Genomic DNA, 20,494 nt, shown 5'->3' with positions numbered 1-20,494 from the left:
AACAAATCTTGCATCCAAACAAAGCTTGAACAGATAGAATTGCAGCCTGTTAAACCAATTTTTGTGTAATATCATGCATTAAGCAACATTTAACTATATATGAGCACTGACAACAAGGATAATATAATTATTCCGTTGCTGATCAAGCTCGGTCTTACTCATCAGAAAGTTGACATTATCAAAGTCCTTAATGTCGGTTACAATTGGCTGTGAATCATCAAGTTGGCTGGTTGGAACTCTCTCAAATGTGACAAACTGAGCGATCTAATGCATTTCAGAGTTGCGATGGTTGCGAAGAATTATGTTGGCCAGAATTCTGAAATCGAAGTTCTCAAATACAACCTTTGTCTCTTAGCCAGACTTTTGTCTTAATTATCGAGGACAGATTTAATTTTCATTCGGCCTGCTCAACGTGATCGCGCGCGTTTACCTGGCTTGGCTTCCCGTTGCTCTGCTAGAAATTTCTACAAATTCTCCGGAGAAACGCATCGCCGTCACAATACTTTAGACCCGTTACACTCTCTATAAGACTTAATAGACTCTCACTCTCTGCTTTGGCTCCAAACTAATCAATCGGGTGGTTTGCGAAGCCAGAAATCGGCCTGATCTTTTCCGCCATTTTGTTGTTTGTTCCCAGCCCCGTCAGAGCCGAAAACGGTTACGCATGCTCAGATATTCAGCCAATGAGAATGCGATCCGAAACGCTTTATCCCAGAGTCTCTCGTTTTCCGCTCCGCTGGACAAGGGTAACGAGGGCTCTGGGAACGAGATTGTCAGTGAAATAAATATACAAACTGACCATATGTTAAAAATCCCAACTGGTGGGAGGCAAACCAGTTGGCTATTTACAGAGCGTGGCCTTGGATTTGAAAACGGGGCTACCGTGAAACAAATCCAAGTGGTCAGAGCGGGAGTTGAACTCGGGCAACCTCGTTCCCAGGGTCTCGCTCTCTGGGACGTGAAGAGGAGAGACCCTGGGAACGAGGTTGGAACCCGGGACCAACAGATTTTACAAGTCCGCCTTCCCTAAGAAGCCATCGCTTCATTAGATGAGCCTTTAGCAATGACAACTCGACATAGACACATAACAACGAATCAACAAACCTACATGGAACATTCAATTTTATTGTTCATACCAGGATGGAATTACATTACAATCAACTACAGGTGTCTCTCGATAACTCAAACTTAAGGTCAACTCTAAACACAAGCAGTTTATCATATTCACACTCTCAGTCCGAATACTTCGTAGGCTGTGGGATTCCCCTACCGTTTGAGTTCCCGGGATTCAACTGCTTAACAACTTTAACTCTAGAATATACTTGATAAAATACAAAGTTAATATGATTGTGTTGCAAATCAAACTGACCGGCTGACTGAAGAACACATCTTCCTTTCCGGCTTTTACACGTGAAATCACTCGAAATAATATTGTCCTTGCCCTTTCTTGATAGGTTGTCATATAAAACTTTGTATGGAAGACATTCGACACATTTCTCCCAATACACTAAATACAGTTTGCAGGCTTTAAAGTACATGTAACCTCTGCGTGATTAAATAGGTTTAGAACCATAAAAAAAAACTTCTGATCTCATGAACAGAAACATTAAACACAGAGCCGATTTCTTTTTCATACAAACAATCTGGACCTTAAAAATAGCAAACAGCTTACAATTTACTTGCATTCTTATAACTGCAAAGGTAGAAAAAGATAACAGAAAAAATAAGACTTTTTTAAATAGGCTGGCTCGATGTTTTAGTTGCAAATGTGAGAGGTTTGAACAGTAAATCGCTAGGATTTCATTGAAATACTACATATTTTAAAACGACTTTTAAAGCTCTTCATGATTACTGGCAATAAATAACCATATAACAGTCCTCCATAGAACTTTACTAGAACAGATTTATTGTAAATTAAAATAATTGCTACATGTGTCTGCATACGGGATCTTATGTTTTATTTCCCATCCTCCCATATAGCATCATGAACTTTCTGCGGGTTTCAAATCTTGCATTTTCTCAGTCCTGCTACGAAAGTTGAACGATTGAATCGCTTATTTCTCTCATTTGCCATCCATATCTAATTTGCTGAATGCAAGCAACTAAGTCCCCACGCCGATCTGTGCAAGGCTGTCCATTTATTACTGTAAAATTTAATTTCTGGTGAAAGTTCATGTACAGCTATCTGAAAATAGGGAATCTTCGACTGCACATCGAAAATGTCGTCTTTTAACGTGATAAAATTCAAAGCCAACCTAAGAACTGAAACCTGCCGCCAAGATTCTCATGCTACAAGGAAACAAGGCATTTTTCTAAAGACAACGAACTAATAAATAGTTTTTAAAAATACAGAATTCCAATATAAACAAGAGGGATTAAGACCCTTAAATACTCCTCTGGCTAATAAATGAGGTCACACAAGTTTCTCAAACTCATTAATAATTCATCAAAAGAAAACAAGGAAAATCACTACCGTGACCGTGGTTTGGTTATGTGTTCCTAATAACCTAAAAATTTTGCCAACTTTAGCCTTGAATTTCTCCAAGAATTATTGATCATTTGAGAAGCCATATCAAACACTCGAAAGTGTGTTTCATCAGACATCCAAACACCTCGAAGTCGTTTTAAAAAAACTCGGATGCGCCTCGTTTTTTCAACCTACTTCTCAGTGTTAGGATATCTGATGGAACACGCTTTCTCGTGTTTGATATATTACTTCTCACACTGAAGAAAACTGATGTCCCATTTTATGCACGTGTGACGGTTAAAAATACGTGAAGTATACATACATGCAGCCGTTTATATCAAAAGTAGGGTACTTCCAGTCTCCCTAACTGTTTACCACTGCTCCGGTATTGAGTTATATCCGCAAAAAAGTCTCCACCAGGCCACATCGCACCTGGCAACGTATCATGACTATTACAACAAATATGTAGATAGGATAGGCTGGCCAAACAAGCGAGCCGCTAAATCAATAGCTTATTGTAACAGAGAAATACATGACTAATCAAAGCAGTTGTCACAAAGGGGGATTCACACGAACAGATGTGTTACACGGCATGATTATAAAAACCACTCGCAGAAGTACTTGTTAGAGACTGCATTTGCACCCTACCTAGACGGTAATATATGGCATATAATCCTCACATCTCACCACACTAATTATTAGAGGTTTGCATTTGCGCCGTAACAAGGCCGTAGTAAATTCCTTTAAGAGCCAATAGTTCTTGGTGTGTTCCTTGTTCTGCCACGCGCCCGTGATGTATAACCGCTATGATGTCAGCGTTCTGTACCGTGGATAAGCGATGAGCGATAATGATGGCTGTACGGCCCTCACTGGCGGCGTCCAGTGCTTGCTGAACAACCTGTTTGTGAAACACAAAACCTATTATCAGTTACGCCCGCAAATGAATCACACGCCATTTGCAACTGGCACAGAAAATGGTGTTCGTGCTTATGTTTCTCAAACACGCGAGGAACAGGGTTGCCATTGGCAAAAAAACCAGCAACGAAGCGACAAATAATTTCCTTCGTAAATGTTTTTACAACTAGAAAATTGTTTTACAAAGGTAGTAGGTATATAAAAATGAAACTTCTCGACTTTCCACTGACTTTCTAGCAGAATTTAGAATTCCCTGACTTTTTCCTGGCCTTGAAATAATGTCAGTTTTGTCAGTCCTTTCCCTGACCGTGGCAACTCTGAGGGAGATTAGGAGAATTTGGAAATTCATCCACACCTAAGCCTGCGCTACAAGGGAAGGTTTAGGTATAAACTCCCCCACGCAACTAAGGTTATGTAATGAAAACACAGCATTAAAAAATAAGGTGCACTCTCTTGACTGCGGACAAGATAACCTTGAATGGTCGCGGGTTGCCGCGTTTGAGAGAATTGAGTGCACAATCTCATCTAAAACACTTTGCATCGGCATTCTTTGATGGTAACTAACATTAGGCTGGGCAAGGAAATAATAAAAGTTTTGGCGGTAAGATTTATCAATTCGCGGTTCTCAACGACATGTCTTTCAAGGAACTGAATTCTAGTTTCAAGGATAATCGATTATGAGCACAAGATTCTTTATACTCCGCACCTTTTCGCTTTCTGTATCCAAAGCAGAAGTAGCCTCATCAAGAAGCAGAATTTGTGGATTTCGGATCAGCGCTCTAGCAATGGCTATTCGTTGCTTTTGTCCTCCTGAAATCAGAGTTCCTTTGTCACCAACTTCAGTGTCGTAACCCTAAAAACACAACACGAAAACATTGCTAAAAGTTTATACCATGGAATTTGAAGAGTTCACAATCCAAGCGAGGTTACGCGCACAAGCAGACACCCCTTTTTACAAATTGACATTTGCTCGCCAACGAGTCCTCAGTAGCTCAGAGGTTAGAGCATCCGATCTAGAACACGGAAGGTAGTGGGTTCGAATCCCATCTGGGGCTCAGATTTTTTTCTGTGTCCTCTTATGGTCGATTCTTTACATCTCCCGGTATTTTTCCTTTATAATATCATGAAGTGACATAGGTTGACATTGACATTGACATTTATTTGCCTTTTTTCAACAACCACAACAACTGAAACTACAACTACAACTACAGTAGTATCAAGAATTAAAAAAAAATAATATTGAAATAATTTCCTGTAATCAGAGGGCAGTAGAAAGTTTAGAAGTGGAATTATTGCGTTCTGAGTGCGGGAAATTATTTTATTACTTTTACATCATGATTCCAGAGCAGGAAAACAATATTTTTAATCGGTAAACGAGACCGAAAAATATCTGGCTAACACACCACATCGTGGAGTCTTGAGAACATGATTGGACGTTAGGATACACTGGACAGGCAAACAGTCTGAGAAGGATTTGTGTAACAACTGGTTACGCGGTTAAGTTTGTTATAACTCGCAGAATTAAGGCTTCACTATAGTGGCATGTGGTTTGAACTTTTGAATCTGTAGATAAAAGCACACCGTGTGGAAATTCAGGTGCAAGCTACTAAGCAGCACTTTCAGTGATGCATTCTTATTCCAATCACTTAGATGGAGGAGACACACGTGCAAGAGACTTACCTTGGGAAGAGTATTAATGAAGCTGTGTATGTTGGCCGCTTGAGCTGCAGCCTCTATTTCCTCCCTGGATACATGACGTGAGTTATCGCCGTATGCGATGTTATCAGCGATGCTAGAGCCAAATAAGACGGGCTCTTGGGACACGATGCCAATATGAGACCGTAACCACTGTATGTTCAGAGTTCGAACGTTGTTACCATCAATGGCCTACAAGCAGATACAAAATCAAATGTTATTCTTTTTTTATTATTTTAATACAAAAGAAAGTCCTCAGAACACCAAACATGCAGCTGCACCTATGGTTCAATTCCCAGAATGTCTATTATTAGCTTGTAGTGAGCAACTTAGGTCCTGTTCAGACTGGGGGCCCGTGCAAGGGCACTAAGAAGGACGGACTCCATGGTGTCCAAGGAGCAATCGTGTTCTCGTACATCAATTTAGCGTCTGCCATTTTGTTTATTGTATCGTAGGGAGGCATGAGGAAAAAGAGTGAGACCTGACAAAATCCTGTTCAGACCAGTACCCGTGCCCAGGAACGATGGCCGAGTACTACCTTTGGGGGCAGTGCCCGTGCCTGAGTATGGTGCTCAGATGTTTGCTCGGGCACTGAAAAAAACGTTCAAACGTTCAAACGTTCAAACGAGGGTCATAAAGCATAGCATTGATATCCAATCTTTACTCAGAAACAAACCAACAATGAGCAAGGCGATCAGTTATTTCAGTTCCACGTTGCAAAGCACTAACCAATTCTCCTAATATTTCTTTCAACCTGAGAGGTTGCACAGCATACAAAGTCCTGCTATTTGGTAAGAGAATTAGCGTTGATTGTATTCCATTACTTACCACTTCTCCGTCCTCAACATCGTAAAATCTCTCCAACAGAGAAACTACTGTACTTTTGCCGCAGCCGCTAGAGCCAACAAGAGCAAGCTTCTGTCCTTTCTGAACGGAGAGCGTTAGTCCTCGCAAGACTTTGACGTTTTGTCGGGTTGGATAGCGGAACCGCACGCTTCGTAACTGGATTGTGCCTGTCACAGAGCTCTGTACAAACGGAATGAGATATGTTAGAAACAAGCAGCTTCTTCTGCAATAGCATCAAAGGAAAAAGCCATCGACACAAAGGCTCCAGTATCTCGTCTTCAGGCAGGCATTCTTTCTGATATGTTTCGTCCAAAACATGGAAAAAATTTGTGCATTAATTGTATAAAATATGTATATTTTTTTGTCTTTTAAAACTGAGGTGAATGAACCAACAAGCGGACAAGAGAGGAGAAAACCTGACGAAACCAGCGCTTCAATTCCATGCACACTACACTGACAACACTCGCTTGCCAATATACAAGGAACAGCACCTTCCTTGCCGCCTCCAGTGCATTAACATTGGACTCTAATTAACTGCGATATACTTACCGGTGTTAAACCATCTTCAGAGGAACTATCAATCAGAGTTTTACGGTCAAAGAGCTTAAACAGACGAGCAGCGGCCACTTTTGCCTTATCGTAATCTGGTGAGAGAGCACTGATCTGACCCAGTACAAAACCTCCCATCAAAATGGACAGCACCACCCTGACAGGCAAAGCAAAAAACACATAAGTTAACAAACCACTCCAACAGTGTAATTCTGTGATTAAGAGTTCTTAGCTATTCATTAATGTTCTCAGGCTATTTTAACGTCATCTCAAACAGATAGAAATTAACCTTTTCCCGCTACTTATATCAGTCGTTTTATCATATATCGTATCAGAATTATCATATCATATATCATATCAATCGTGACAAAGCGAATCTTACTTCATAACTTGCTCCATTGTCATTTCTCCTTCCACCACAAGATGTCCTCCATATTTAAATGCCGCCGCATTAGAAAAGAACATGAAAGCCTCCGATAAGCCGAATGATATTCCTTGCAAATGAGCGCGCCTCACAGATTTCCTGCGGATCAAACACAAGACAAATGATTTTAGATATTTTAAAAATTTTAAATCACCTTCAGTGTTAGAGCGGTTTTCAATTCAGTTTCGTAAAACCAAAACCAAAGTTATTACTCTGGCCAATCGCAACAGATGTAAATAACACAACGAGCCAATCAGAATTCGAAGATTTCAAATACATGCAACTGGCGCCAAGCGCGGGAAAACGCGTGCGGCGAAAACACGATTGGTTTTGGTTTGGTTTCCCATTGGTTGAGAGTGGCACGAGTTTTGTTAACCAATCAGAGTCTAGTAAAGCAAAACCAAAGCAAACGCGAAATTACTTTCGACACTCAATTGTGAACCCCGGTCATCTCTCTTCCTCCCCCAAGAAAGGACCCTGGATGTGGCTATACAAGAAGTTCTATGCGGACTCCAGTCACAGGCCAGGTATTGTTTTTCCTTTTACCCTCTAAGCCCCAATCGTGATCAGCATCTCATTTCTCCTTACAATTTCACTACTGGATCAAACACGAAGGTCATGAGAATTAAGGAAATGATCACCGATAGATGAAATCTCTTGATGTTGAAATAAACTCTCCGAACTAAAATCACAAGAAATATGTGGAGTGACAAAAAAAAATTTTGATACTGGAAGTTAAAGGGTTGAGAAGGTCAATGGCAAGCTCCTCGTACTAAAAAGTGCCACAAAAGTATAACAACAATTATAACTGATTCATTGTATAACTCAGTTCCAGAGTCTTGATTGTTTTAGATGCCATGAAAGATGAGCCATTATACCATACCCCACAAGTATGGCAAGAGCGCGCGACAGGGGGAAAGAAAATATCACTAAAAAATGAGAAAGATTGAGCGATCTTTCGTGGGTGTTTTTTAATAAAACAATTAGTCCACTCGCGCTTGTTGGATACGAGATGATAGCCAACGAGACGCGGAGCGCAGAGTTGGCTATAATCATCTCATATCCAACAAGTGCGAGTGAATAATTGCTAAAGAGACGTTTTCGTACACGAGCGCTACAGGATCGTGTGAATACTTTTGTTACTGCAGGCCATCAGTTTACTACAAAAAAGAGTTGCAATAAGCATGCGGTAAAACGCAAAGGATATCGATTTTGTACTTACTTGTATGGAGCCACTAAAGCCTGTGAATAGTTGTGGTGGAACGTCTGTTCTCTGCCCAAGGACGCCACAGTTCGGATATTTTCTATCGTTTCAACGGCTATCTGTTAATGACAAATCAGTAAAACGATAAAATTAACGTAAATTTCATAAAACTGAGCGAAAATTGTAAGTGAAGTTACAGTCTTCATACTTAACAGTCATCATATGTGCGTCTTTGCAATCAATACATTTTAGTGAATACAATACATTTTTAAATGTTGTAAAAACAACTACTTAATACTACAATTATATAAGCACAAAACTTGAGAAGTTTAAAACCAGCATCTATTTGTCGACTCGAAGGCCACTTAAAATCATTCCGTTTCCATTCTTTGGAGAACATTTTCAAACAGCTCTCTCTCTCTCTTTTGGGAGGAGTATAAGTCGTCCAAAACATGTCAAGTGTCACTATGGTCGAAGTCTGATTTGTCTTGAAGAATTGCGGTCGTTTCGCCTACGAGATGTTTCGCTAACGGATAGTTCGCTAACGTCATAGGCCAGTTCGCTAACGAGTTATGTGATTCGCCAGTCGCAAAGGTAGTTGAAAGAACGAGAAAAGTTTTTGTTTTAGTAATGTTTTAGTAATTCGGAGGCTCACTAGACACGGTAGGTGTTCAAAGCTAACTAACTAACTGACCTACGACAGTTTTACGTTAGCGAACTGACTGTCGTCCAAACAACTCGTTCTAGGCGAAACGACCGGTTACCGTCTTGAAGACCAGAGCCCCATACTTCTAATCTGTAAACATTACGCTAATTACAGTGACAACATCACTGAGTCACTGATCCGATCCTTGTTATATATGCGTGGTTAATTTTCTATTTTCGTTTCCCTTTCTTCCTTACTATTATGTATGATGATAATTGCAGCTAAATGCAATCTAGGCGAAGTGAAACTCAAGACAACTACTAGCCAGAGGTGACTCCCTGCATGACAGCGGTTACTAATAACACGCGACCTACGGCATTCAAATGAGTCGGATAAAGTTGCGTTTTGGTGGACGTCAATCAAGGAAAAGCCGTTGAAATTATTTTGAATTCTGACAAGATTCCAAGGTAACCCTGCAAGAAACTAAGAATTTTACCTCGCTAAGAGAAGGTAAACTTTATTTAAATTGATTCTCCAGCCAGATCAAGCGCAAATAAAAGGTTTTAAAAAGTTCGATTTTCACTGCACGTGATAATTTGCTCACTTGCACGCATCGCTGATTTAATTGTCAGGTGTGGCGATTTCAAATCTTTCCTAAAAAACAATACGGCTTCGTCTAAACAATGCGCATTTTTTAGATAGTCTGTCTTAGAAATCAGCTTTCATAAAGTTTACCATCCGTCAGCGGATAAAACTGTCAATTTCTTCGTTCTGTTGCCTTGAAATGTTCTCAGAATTCAAATTAATTTCAATGGCTTTTCTTTGATTGACGTCCACCAAAACGCAACTTTATCGGAGTCTTTTGAAGGCGATAGGTCTCGTGTTATTGGTAACCGCTGTAATAATTTTCTTGGCAAAAACTTGTACAATACAGTTGAGTATTTTACATCGCTACTTTATTAGGTTCTTTATCAAAAAATTTGAAAAAAAATTAAGCTCACTTTATCCAAAAACTGCACACCGTAATCTACACCTTTTCACTGCCTGTATAACCCTTTTTAATTGAAATGAAACTGCTTTTGCTATTTTGGCACCAGTTGGTCAAAGGCCGGATAACTTTATCCTGTGGATAAGTCACTATCCGACAGTTTCAATCTGGGAAAAGATTTCAGTATTTCCTTTTATACAAGCGAATATGCACACTTGGACAACGTTGAACGTGACGTATATTTTAGACCCTGAATAGCGCCTTATCCAGCGGATAAAGTTATCCGGCCTTTACACAACTGGGACCTGGTTTTTACGAAATCCTCACCTTGCCAGATTGGACAAGATCATCTTCTTCATCATCGCCAACTGAACCTCCTGCAAAAAACTTCATTTGAATAGCAGCGGCAACAACAAGGAAAGGTATGATCGCCAGAACAACAAGGGCCAACTTCCAGCCATTGTAGAGGGCATACACAGTACAGGCAATAGCAGTACTAAGGGACATTGCAATCGTACCAAGCCGAGATCCAGCCGCCTGTAAAAGATGGACTCAATTTAAGAAAACTGATCATTAAAAACCAATCACAAAAATGTGAAATTTTCAATGTGTTTACAAATTATTGCATATTGTAATAGTTGGTGGATGTACTAGTTAATTAAACCTTAGCAGCACTGGAACAGGTGCAGAGGAAAACTGAAATACTGTAATTGACTCACAGCACGACGCTTTAATCTGGGAAAGCCACTACATTTAAACAATTCCAACTTAAATCCTTAATTTGTTTTCCATATATTAGAGATGTTAATTTCAATTGTACATTTGTCCAGTAATTTTCTATGGATATACACTGCACCTTACCGATATACACCATATCTACAGCCTTCGTCACACAATAAGTGTTACATAAAATTAACATACGTACCCCTTGAACAGCTGAGGCATGTGTTGATAGCGCTGTAGTTAAAGCTCCAGTGCTGTGAAGTGGATCATCAAAATATGACATATCCTAATGAACAACAACAGAATTGATGAGGTTATATCAAAAAATGTTCATGCTGAAGTTCTTAAATTGAAGGAAGGTTGTCCTGATGCTTACAGCTAGAATATCAGGATGATATGAATCAGGGGCTGAACTATTTTCCCTTAACAACAGTAGCATTGCTTGGAGAGAAACAGGTTTTTAAACCAGTGTTAATCATTTAAAATGATTAATACTATAAATACCAATACTTTTCAGTAGCTAGTTTATGTATCACAACTATGACGAAAAACATTTAACACAAATTAACTTCAAAATGAAAAACAACAGCAACTGGGGGAAATCACAGTATTGAAAAGTGATTGACACATTGCCAAATCACCTCCTAAAATTTACATGATTATACTGACCTGCCTTAACATGGACTCAAATGCCTTCCTCCTCAGTCGCAAAGTTAACAATTCCCCTGACTTCGCAAACATTGCACTCTTAAGAAAAACAAATCAACATATTATTTTGCTTCACAAAACCGTTTACGGGTTTTGCGTATAGATGGGTTACAACCAAAGACTCTGACATGAAAAACGTTAATGTCTAAATCAGACCTGGGCTCCTGTTAAAACAGGAATGTATGGTGTATACAGAATTGCTTCAATCCTGTATCTGATCACAAAGAAAACATAAAAATTATGAATAAGTGAATGATCATCGCAGTTATTCACGCAACTTAAGCAGTTGAAACATATGAAACATATATTTTGAACTGCATGCGGATGAAAGATCAAATAGAAGAAAGATCCTCGCAGTTACTACGCCACTTAAGCAGTTGCGAAAAGAAAGCCGGAAAAAATTCAGGCTTGAACGGGATTCCAACCCATGACCTGTGCAAAGCCGGTGCAGTGCTCTGCCAACTGAGCTATCAAGCCAACTGCCAGGGAGCTGGTCATATTAAGAATTCTTAATATACCTGATCCATGGGTATATAACTGCAATGGTCATTCATTAATTTATTCATATCTTTCACTTGCCGTTCAAATATGTGTACTGATTTCATATCCATATATTCCATTGCCACAAAGAATACAGTCAGAAAGAAAACTAGAAGGCTCCTACATGTTTCATGGTATCTAAAGAGCCACATGTAATGGAATTCTCTTTGGGTTTGTCACAGTTTTGAATAGTTTGATACGGCAAAATTGTAGTACTTAAACTTAGATACAGCAGAAACACCTCCGTATCTCCTTCAGGAAACTACTGTATGGACGGCTTCACCAATCTTTACAAAATATCTGGGTTTCTTCAGCCATTTTTAACAAGTAAATGCTCGGATGCGCAATGAACGAGTTATCGTCTTGTGGGCAAATTATCACTTGCACGCTCGCTCGATCAGTCGTAAACTTGTAAACTAAAAAATTTGAGATCGTCATCCAAGTCAACAGGGATTTCGCCCAAAATGGAAGGAGAAAAAACGACAATGTTCCCTGCCCATTCACGTATTCTTTTTTGGCGGTCCGAAGTAATTTGACCGTTAAAATCGTAGCGCCATGGGTGCGAGCTAGTTTGACACCCTGAACAACTTATAAATACAAAAATTAATCTCTCCTTTAGGAGTCTTGGACATGTTGTCTAGTGGAATAGTGCACTGATTTAGAAGTGAACGGTCCGGGGTTCGATTCCCGGGACCGGGACAGGGACCTTTGACTTAATTCGGATCTGAACTCTGACTGAGCAAAAAATCCGGATTCGCCTTACTGGATGATTCTTAGCCTGCGGGCAAGCTCTCGCCCCTCCTCATCCCCGAGAGCTTGCTCCCAGGCTAGATAATTCTTGGAAATTGTCAAAAACGTATTGGAAAATATGTAATTGATATTCAGAAGTCCTTGCCTATAGTGCACCTTTAGTGATAAAGACATTATAGGACAAGTATGTGTGAGGAATGAGATAAAATACTTGATGAGTTGGAACATTCATTTGTTCATTACATGTAGTTTGTGCGTGTATAAATCATCCTCCTCTAACTAGTAGTAAAAATCCATAATTGAAAGATTATGAATCATTCATTTCCAACAGCTGACCCCTGGGCATTAGCAATAAGCAAAGCTCACGGCAGGACCAAACAAGCTGTACAAATGCGCCACGGTACAGTTAAGTTCATCGAGATATGAAGCATGCGGGAAGTTTGGAGAGCACGAAAGATGCATTTACTGACTCTTCACTCCAGCTTCCTGAGTGCTCTCCAACTTCCTTAGTGTTTCATGTCTCGATGAACACACAGCTGACGCATGAACGTGTTGAAAATGTTATAAAACAATTATTGTTTTATAACATTTTCAACGCGTTAGTTTAAATGTTGTATAAAGGGAAATTTGTTTGCTGACGTTATCAGCATGCACAATGGGAAATGTATGAAGCACATATGCACAATTGAATTTGATAACACGAATTTACCAACTGCATAAAGCTACTTTGGGCCAAACTGCATCTTGAGATGTGTTACTTCTCAGCACTGCTCCAGTGACCATTGCTTCTAAGGATCTACTATCTCATTTTTGTCCTCCATAGAAAAGTTAACACAAATTTATTGTCTTTGCCAATAAGCTTATCAATGAAAGGAAGCGACAGTTGTAGTGCTGTGAGGTGAAAACCAATGCCAGGGAGGATAAGCGCTGAAATTGACTGATGCATTATTCTTGAGATATATAATCAGAGACCCTTGGAAACTTAACAAATTACTGTTTTAAAATTACCTGGATAAACTGAGCAAAAAAACTCGCAACACCAATAGCCAAAAACATGAGAGCCCAGAATTCAGATTCCTTTTTCATCTTGTCCTTGTCATTCATAGTGAAGACCTAAGGCAGATCAAGAACAAAACAGTTAGGGATGATGAAAGCTCCTCTGAACCATGCATGTAGTCATTGTAACATTAAACAATCAGTACATACACCATATCCAACTACACCATCACAGGAATTTTGTTATAAGGCCATGCACCACACAAATTGACAGTCAACACTCCAGCTTCCCAGCTCTTGCTGGTAACAACTAACAAGGTAACATGGGGACATATAAAACTGTGGAGGCGCGGTAGCGCGTCAGATTTTCGATCGGACGGTCAGTGGTTGGAGGCCAGGTTGGTCTCTTCATTGCTGTGTTGTTTCCTCAGACAAGAAACTTTACTCCCATTGTCTCTCTTCACCTAGGTGTATAAATGGGTACCGGCAACACACTGCTAGGGGTAACCTTGTGATGGAGTAGCAATACTTCTAGTTGCTTCATGCTAAAGGAACTGGGTTAAGTTCCGGCCATATGGGCCACTTAGGCTTCTAGTGTGACTTTACCTTTTTTATGTAAGACTGCAGAAGGAGTACAGTAGTTATAGAATTTTTTTAATGTAATTAACTAGAAATTTTGCAGCAATGAATAAAGAACTCATCGTTCAATAAAATTGCATATTTTTTTAGTTTTCAGAGTTTGCCATTTTTTGCAGGAAAATAAAAAAAAAGAAAGCTACAAATTTCTTTTTAAGCATCATAACAAAACCTACATGCTGTATATTAATTTTAACAAAGACCCAATATGCTTTGGCACAAGTATAAGTGGCATAACAAACCCCCATTATAGCAAACACATTTTCCTGGTCTGTTGGCACTTTGTTGTATCAAACTCCACTGTAGATAAGAGTTTATACCTTACAAGTATTATTTATTAATTTCAATAACAAAAATCAAGACCTAGTTCCCTGTTCATATTACAGGCGGCTTAATGAATATAGAACCCTGCAATACTTTTCTACTTACATTTAGGATTTCTGACAGAACCAATGCAAATGCAAAAGGGAACAGTCCGTTAATCATTCCAGCAATACTTCCCCCAAGCAAGTACGGCCATTCAGGTTTGTTCATCTTAACAATGCGGAAAAATGGAGCAGGTTGCACTTCTTCTTCTAAAATCTTGTCTTTGCCATCCTTGTCTTTCTGAACCTAAATCAGATATCAGGCAATCAGTATTGATTTCACAGCTATCAATTGAATGTCCTGGTGAAAAAAGGCCAGAAGTGGCAACAGATTTGGCCTTTACAATCCAATTTTTTTTTTCACGAAACACTCTACTTTGACCTCAAGACTTGTGATCATGTTTGAAGCATCACTTCAGTTGTACATGCTAAATAGTTTTTAGGCTTGATAGAGTAATAAGCTTATTAGAGAGTAATAAGCTTATTGGGTGAATTTGAACCCTAATTATCACTACGTAAATATGGAATGTTTCAGACACAATAATAATATTAGTCTGACTGTGCCAAATGAGGGCAAATTCAGATAATTAAGATTTCAAGGCAAAATCGGTAATTATGCCCTTTTTCCACCTAGCCCTTCAATTATTTGCGTTTGAATAACAGCACATTACTGTACAATCACAGTTATTTATGGTCATGGGAATTATGCTTGTCTGTGGAGCAGGGATGGCGCAGTAGTTAGAGCACTCGCCTCCCACCAATGTGGCCTGGGTTTGATTCCAGGACTCTGCATCATAAGTGGGTTGACTGAGTTTGTTGTTAGTTCTTATCCTTGCTTCAAGAGGTTTTCTCCAGGTAGTCCAGTGTCCCCCTCTCCTCAAAAACTAACATTTCCAAAATTAATTCCAATTTGATCCGGAATTTAGGGCCAGATGAAAATTACTTCAGTCTGCAATTGTACAGCAACCCTATCTTATAAACATATCACTTATTTCTTTGTCTGGTTCAGTTTTCTGTGAGCTTTCCAGTGCTACTTATCACATGTGTCATCATTTTATTTTCAAAGCTTCCAAATCTGTGTGTACCTAAACACCCTTACTTTCTTATCTCTGAGCGCTATGTACATACATAATTTTACAATCATGGAACCTTTCTGAAAAAAGCTTCCAATTCTGTGTTGATCTATATTGAATTTCTTTCTCGAATAAAATTTTGGTTCAAAAATAGCTAACACTGCATAACAAAAGAAATCTTCACTAAAGCTGTCTTCAGCTTCCTAGCATTTTTACGTTTGACAATAATTTGGTAACAGAAACACCTTGCTTTTTACACTGCAGTCATTTTAAAACAAGAAAACTATTGAATGCACCTCAGCTTTGCCTGACTTGGTTCTCTCTAATGCTGAACTTCCTCTTCTCTTGGCTGATAATCGGCGTGAAGCTCTAACAGACAGCTTCCTTTCAAACTCAGTATCTTCATGTTCACTGTCACTTGACATGCGTGACATGCTGCGCATAAAGTTTGCTGCCGCTGTTGACTCTGCAACACAATCCATTTATTTACTAAAAATAAATTAATTACTTAAAACTGAGAAGTAAATTTTGTATTGATGAAAAGTGCCCAAAGTTTTGCCTGTGGCCTTCAATTTAATCAAAGAACATTGCTCTGAGCTTCAATTTTAACTCCAAAGTGTCTGTTATTCTTTGATTACTAAGTTATTTTCAATGGATGATATGAAGTGAAAAGAAATTTTAATTAGTTTACATTTTGGCCTCATTTTTCTTGATGACTAGGTGCAAACCAGTAAATAATAATAAAAAAAAAACAGACCAATATTCTTTGATTACTTGAAGGCCACAAGCAAAATTCAGACTTTTGAGCAAAAACAATTAAAAAAAAATTCACAAAAATACACCATTATTATAATCTTACACCAGAAAATACTTGAACTAGCTTCAGTTGGTAATATGTACTATATTACACAAGCCAAATCATAACATTATATATAACAGATCAAGAAAACTGTCAAACCTTTTTCTTCGACACCTTCTTCAACATTATCATCATCATTTTCATCTTGCTGTTCTTCCTGCTCAAAGATCTGCAAAAATGTTCACAAGATCAAAACAGTTCTATATGCATATATTCAAATGCGGGTTAACATTACTACTAATCATGAAATAGCACAAAGACCAGACCAGCACACAGGGAACTCAATGTCCTACTCTTTGCAATTAGTGTGTGGGTTCTTTAACATCCCACAGGGTTATGAACATTGAAGTGTTGTGAGACAGGATCTACGGTTTATCGCCCTTATCGGAGAAGACTAGAAAGTCTAACCATTTGCAGATGTCATTACAAAGGAGTGAAAATGTTCTGCTTGGCCACACTGCTCTCTTCAGATGTTCTACCAGGATGTGTGATGTTTTTTTCTTAAATGTTTCATCCACACATGAAGCCATAAGATCCAGCAACAGCAACAACTTGTATGGCAGTCTGGTGCCCTAATATGTGAATTAAGTTACTTTTTGCTCTAGACCCTGCAGATGATGACCTCCGCTAAAGTTGTCCAAATGCCAGTCAATGTCACTTCAAACAGTCCCTGTCATGACTACACTGACCCGAATGATCATAATTTATGTACTTATGACATGACTCCTGGGTTCAAACCATTTACAGTTTTAATTTCTCTGTATTAAAGAAGCTTCAATCTAGTCCAATGTGTGTAGATTTACTCTCATTCAGACAATAAGTCGCGCATATGGAATGAGGTGTTACACAGACAAAGTGGGAAACACCTAATATTGTTCACTTGTCCTTGTCCATGTAAGACTTATCTCCGTATGTATCACTGTCATATAAGTATTTAATGTCAATTAATATAACCTATCACTCTCTGAGATATAATTATAAGACAGTGCAGTTTTGACTGTACTCAACTGTACACAACTGACAATGACATTTGAACATGCCGAAACATGTTTTGCAAGCCAAAAATCATCGTTCTCTGTAAAAATACAATATTTACATTTTTTATACCATTTTAGGTTTTCTTCATTAGTCTTGATAATTTTTTGGTCAATTTGAACAGTTTTCTGGTGATTTAGAGAATTGAGAAAAGCAAGAATCCAGATCCAAGATAGTGCAGTGACCGTGTATAATCCTGACGTCACATGACATCTTTGTTACACTTTGCAATGTACTTTTTACATGTACTCTTTACGTCATACTGCCACAGCTTTAATCCCCTTTAAGGCACAAAGGAGGGGGAGGGAGGGGGGAACTTTGTGTGCACACACCCTGACCCACCCCCCAGGCTCAGGAAGTCCAAAATAAAAAGCCCAAGCTAATAGCACTAATCCTTATAGTTGCTGTTGATTTGCTTCACAAAGGTAACCAAAATTCATTAGTCAATATATATAGTCATTAACTCACAAGTAAAAGCACTGTATTACTCACGTACCTGCAGTGTAACCAACTGGTGATAAACTCCATCAGTTTGCATAAGCTCATCATGGCTGCCTTTCTCTACAATAACACCGTCTTGAACAGCTGCAATAACATCAGCAGTCTGGACTGTTGACAAACGATGGGCAATCACAATGGTTGTACGACCCTGGCGTGCCTAACAGATAACCCAAACAAATAAAATCAATTTAGCATTTCGGACTCAGCTCATGCACCTCAGATGGTCCCAAGCCTGAACCAAGAGAAACTAGGAACAATTAAATGAAGAAAATGGTCACCAAAGAAACAATACCCACACAATCAATGATAATTAATTCTCTAAACTAATACTAAGTAACAGAAACAGCTAAGGAAACCAAAGAGACTAGAATTACATGTAAGAGAATTCATTTACATTAATTAGCTAATAATTGAGAATGATTGGAGCTACGCTGTAAAACATTATTACCGGTATTTAACAAAGAGTTTTCATTAGTATGATATTTTATATGTGTAGAGTAGAATTGATTTGATCCCACCACTAATACATACATGTACAGTACATGCAACTCACTTGATCCAATGCAGCTTGTACAATTGATTCACTTTCACTGTCCAGAGCTGAGGTTGCTTCATCTAGCAACAGTATCTTTGGATCTTTTACAAGAGCTCGTGCAATGGCAATGCGCTGTTTCTGTCCTCCACTCAACTGAGTCCCACGTTCACCAACAAGAGTATCATAACCCTGGAATTATTATTTTAAAATTTAAACAAACAAAAAAATACAATTCATTTACTGGGATGTATGTATGGAACTAGAATTGTTTCTGAACTGTATGATGCCAAAAAAGAAAAAAGTTAAGCTATGCCTTACTATTTAAAGTAATTTAATTGCCCTTGCTTGAGGATTTATGCATGTTTTGTTAATTACAGTGTAATGGTTTTGTGGATAAGCTGCACTCCCAATTCTGAACCCTATAAATTGGTAAACAATAAGTTCCTTAAACAAAACTTTTTATGGTACGTACTCCATGAATTGCACTCATCCACTCAGTGCACATATCATTACACACATGTAACTGCAATAATTATGGTGATACTATCATAGAGTTACAAAATAATTCTTTCTATGGCTAAAGAAAAAAGTTTAAAACACATCAATCATGGTCACTGGCTTACTTGTGGGAGCCTTGAGATAAAGTCATGGGCATTGGCCATCCTTGTTGCTTTTTCAATGTCATCTTGTGTCACGCCATCTTTGCCATATCGAATATTCTCTGCTATTGTAGTACCGAAAAGGACAGGCTCTTGACTGACAATACCAATGTGTTCACGTAGCCATTTCAAGTTTAGACTGCGAATGTCATGACCATCGACAGTTACCTTGATGACGGAATAAACAAAACCATGCATGTCAGTACATTTATGTGTCTCATCAACGTAAGGTTAATTGGATGCTTAAAATAATGTTTATAACCCAAACTGATAGAGGTAAACAGGGGGGTTAAAGACACTGGTGAAACATTTAAAAACAGACTGCAAACAAAAAAAAAACAACAACAACTAAACATTACTAAAAATCAGACAGTAAGGACTATAAAATTATAGCCTTTAACGCTGCTGTTGACATACCGGTAGTTATCAACCTTACCTTGCCACCAGCAGGGTCATAAAATCTCTGTAACAGTTTGACAACTGTACTCTTGCCACAACCACTCTCACCCACTAAAGCAACTGTCTGCCCACTGTCTATTGTCAGCGTCAAACCATTCAAAATCTATGGAACAAACAACAGCACTTAAAAACAATAAGATTCAATGTCTGAAGCGATGCTAATTAGGTTAAAAATGAAAATTTATTTTTCATGGCAAAATGTACAAGTGATAATCATAATGAAGCTAAAAGATAACAATCCTGCAGTGCGAATACTTATATTTCTTTTTTCGCAAGGACTTTGTAAACCTGTTTATCTAAGTCCACAATGACAGTAAGTGTTAATGTCTAATCATGTTAGATGCAACCATTGCAATTTAACTTACACTTCTACACTTACGCCTGTAGATATGCAATGGCAGATGGGGAATAGGCACCATACCTCCGCATTGGTAACCCGATCAACCTTAACCACAAGTTTACCCTCAAGAACAAGTACAGTCGAACCTCCACTAACGGCCACCTCTCCACAACGGCCACCACTCTACAACAGCCACTATTTTTGTCCCGGCGGACAGTCCATACATTACCTCTTGTTTAAACCTCTCTACGACTGCCAAAATAACCTCTCAACAACGGCCACTGTACAGCTCTTTTTTGTAAAAACAAAACCTTTTTTTATAAGTTGATGCAGTAATCGACATTTGTCTCCGGAACGTTACGTTTCTGTATCCATTTTAATGATATACGTATTTTGATTGTGTTCCATTTATATGCTGCAGTAAGCATAAATTGTCTACAATAATACAGGCGGTCAGCGAATGTTGCGAACCTTGCTCGTTTCGTCTTGTTAACATTTTGATTCATTTACGTTTTATTGTGTATTTTATCTGTATATATTATTTAAGATTGGATTGCCATTATAGGCTACAGTAAGCATGA

The 20,494-nt window shown here is 38.7% G+C and overlaps 1 protein-coding gene across 1 annotated transcript in view; it reads right to left on the bottom strand.

The window, feature by feature from the left end:
* Positions 1-1,105: 1,105 nt before the first annotated feature.
* Positions 1,106-20,494, bottom strand: part of LOC146484183 (ATP-dependent translocase ABCB1-like) — a 32,995-nt gene continuing 13,606 nt past the window's right edge. Inside the window, exons 10-27 of the mRNA XM_085104976.1 lie at positions 19,551-19,676; positions 19,079-19,282; positions 18,474-18,644; positions 17,916-18,077; positions 16,484-16,553; positions 15,822-15,991; positions 14,517-14,699; positions 13,464-13,568; positions 11,127-11,204; positions 10,660-10,743; positions 10,062-10,271; positions 8,119-8,219; positions 6,855-6,995; positions 6,473-6,629; positions 5,906-6,103; positions 5,063-5,269; positions 4,089-4,235; positions 1,106-3,365 (exon numbers count right to left, since the gene is read on the bottom strand). Coding sequence (XP_084961102.1) covers positions 3,159-3,365; positions 4,089-4,235; positions 5,063-5,269; positions 5,906-6,103; positions 6,473-6,629; positions 6,855-6,995; positions 8,119-8,219; positions 10,062-10,271; positions 10,660-10,743; positions 11,127-11,204; positions 13,464-13,568; positions 14,517-14,699; positions 15,822-15,991; positions 16,484-16,553; positions 17,916-18,077; positions 18,474-18,644; positions 19,079-19,282; positions 19,551-19,676 — 2,721 coding nt within the window. The 3' untranslated portion in view covers positions 1,106-3,158. The remainder of the gene's footprint in view (positions 3,366-4,088; positions 4,236-5,062; positions 5,270-5,905; positions 6,104-6,472; positions 6,630-6,854; positions 6,996-8,118; positions 8,220-10,061; positions 10,272-10,659; positions 10,744-11,126; positions 11,205-13,463; positions 13,569-14,516; positions 14,700-15,821; positions 15,992-16,483; positions 16,554-17,915; positions 18,078-18,473; positions 18,645-19,078; positions 19,283-19,550; positions 19,677-20,494) is intronic.

The sequence above is a fragment of the Pavona decussata genome, unplaced genomic scaffold (assembly GCF_977016875.1).
Source record: "Pavona decussata unplaced genomic scaffold, jaPavDecu1.1 SCAFFOLD_36, whole genome shotgun sequence".
NCBI classification, from domain to species: Eukaryota; Metazoa; Cnidaria; class Anthozoa; order Scleractinia; family Agariciidae; genus Pavona; species Pavona decussata.
The sequence above is the reverse complement of the archived record's forward strand: the minus strand, read 5'-3'. Positions and strand labels throughout refer to the sequence as shown.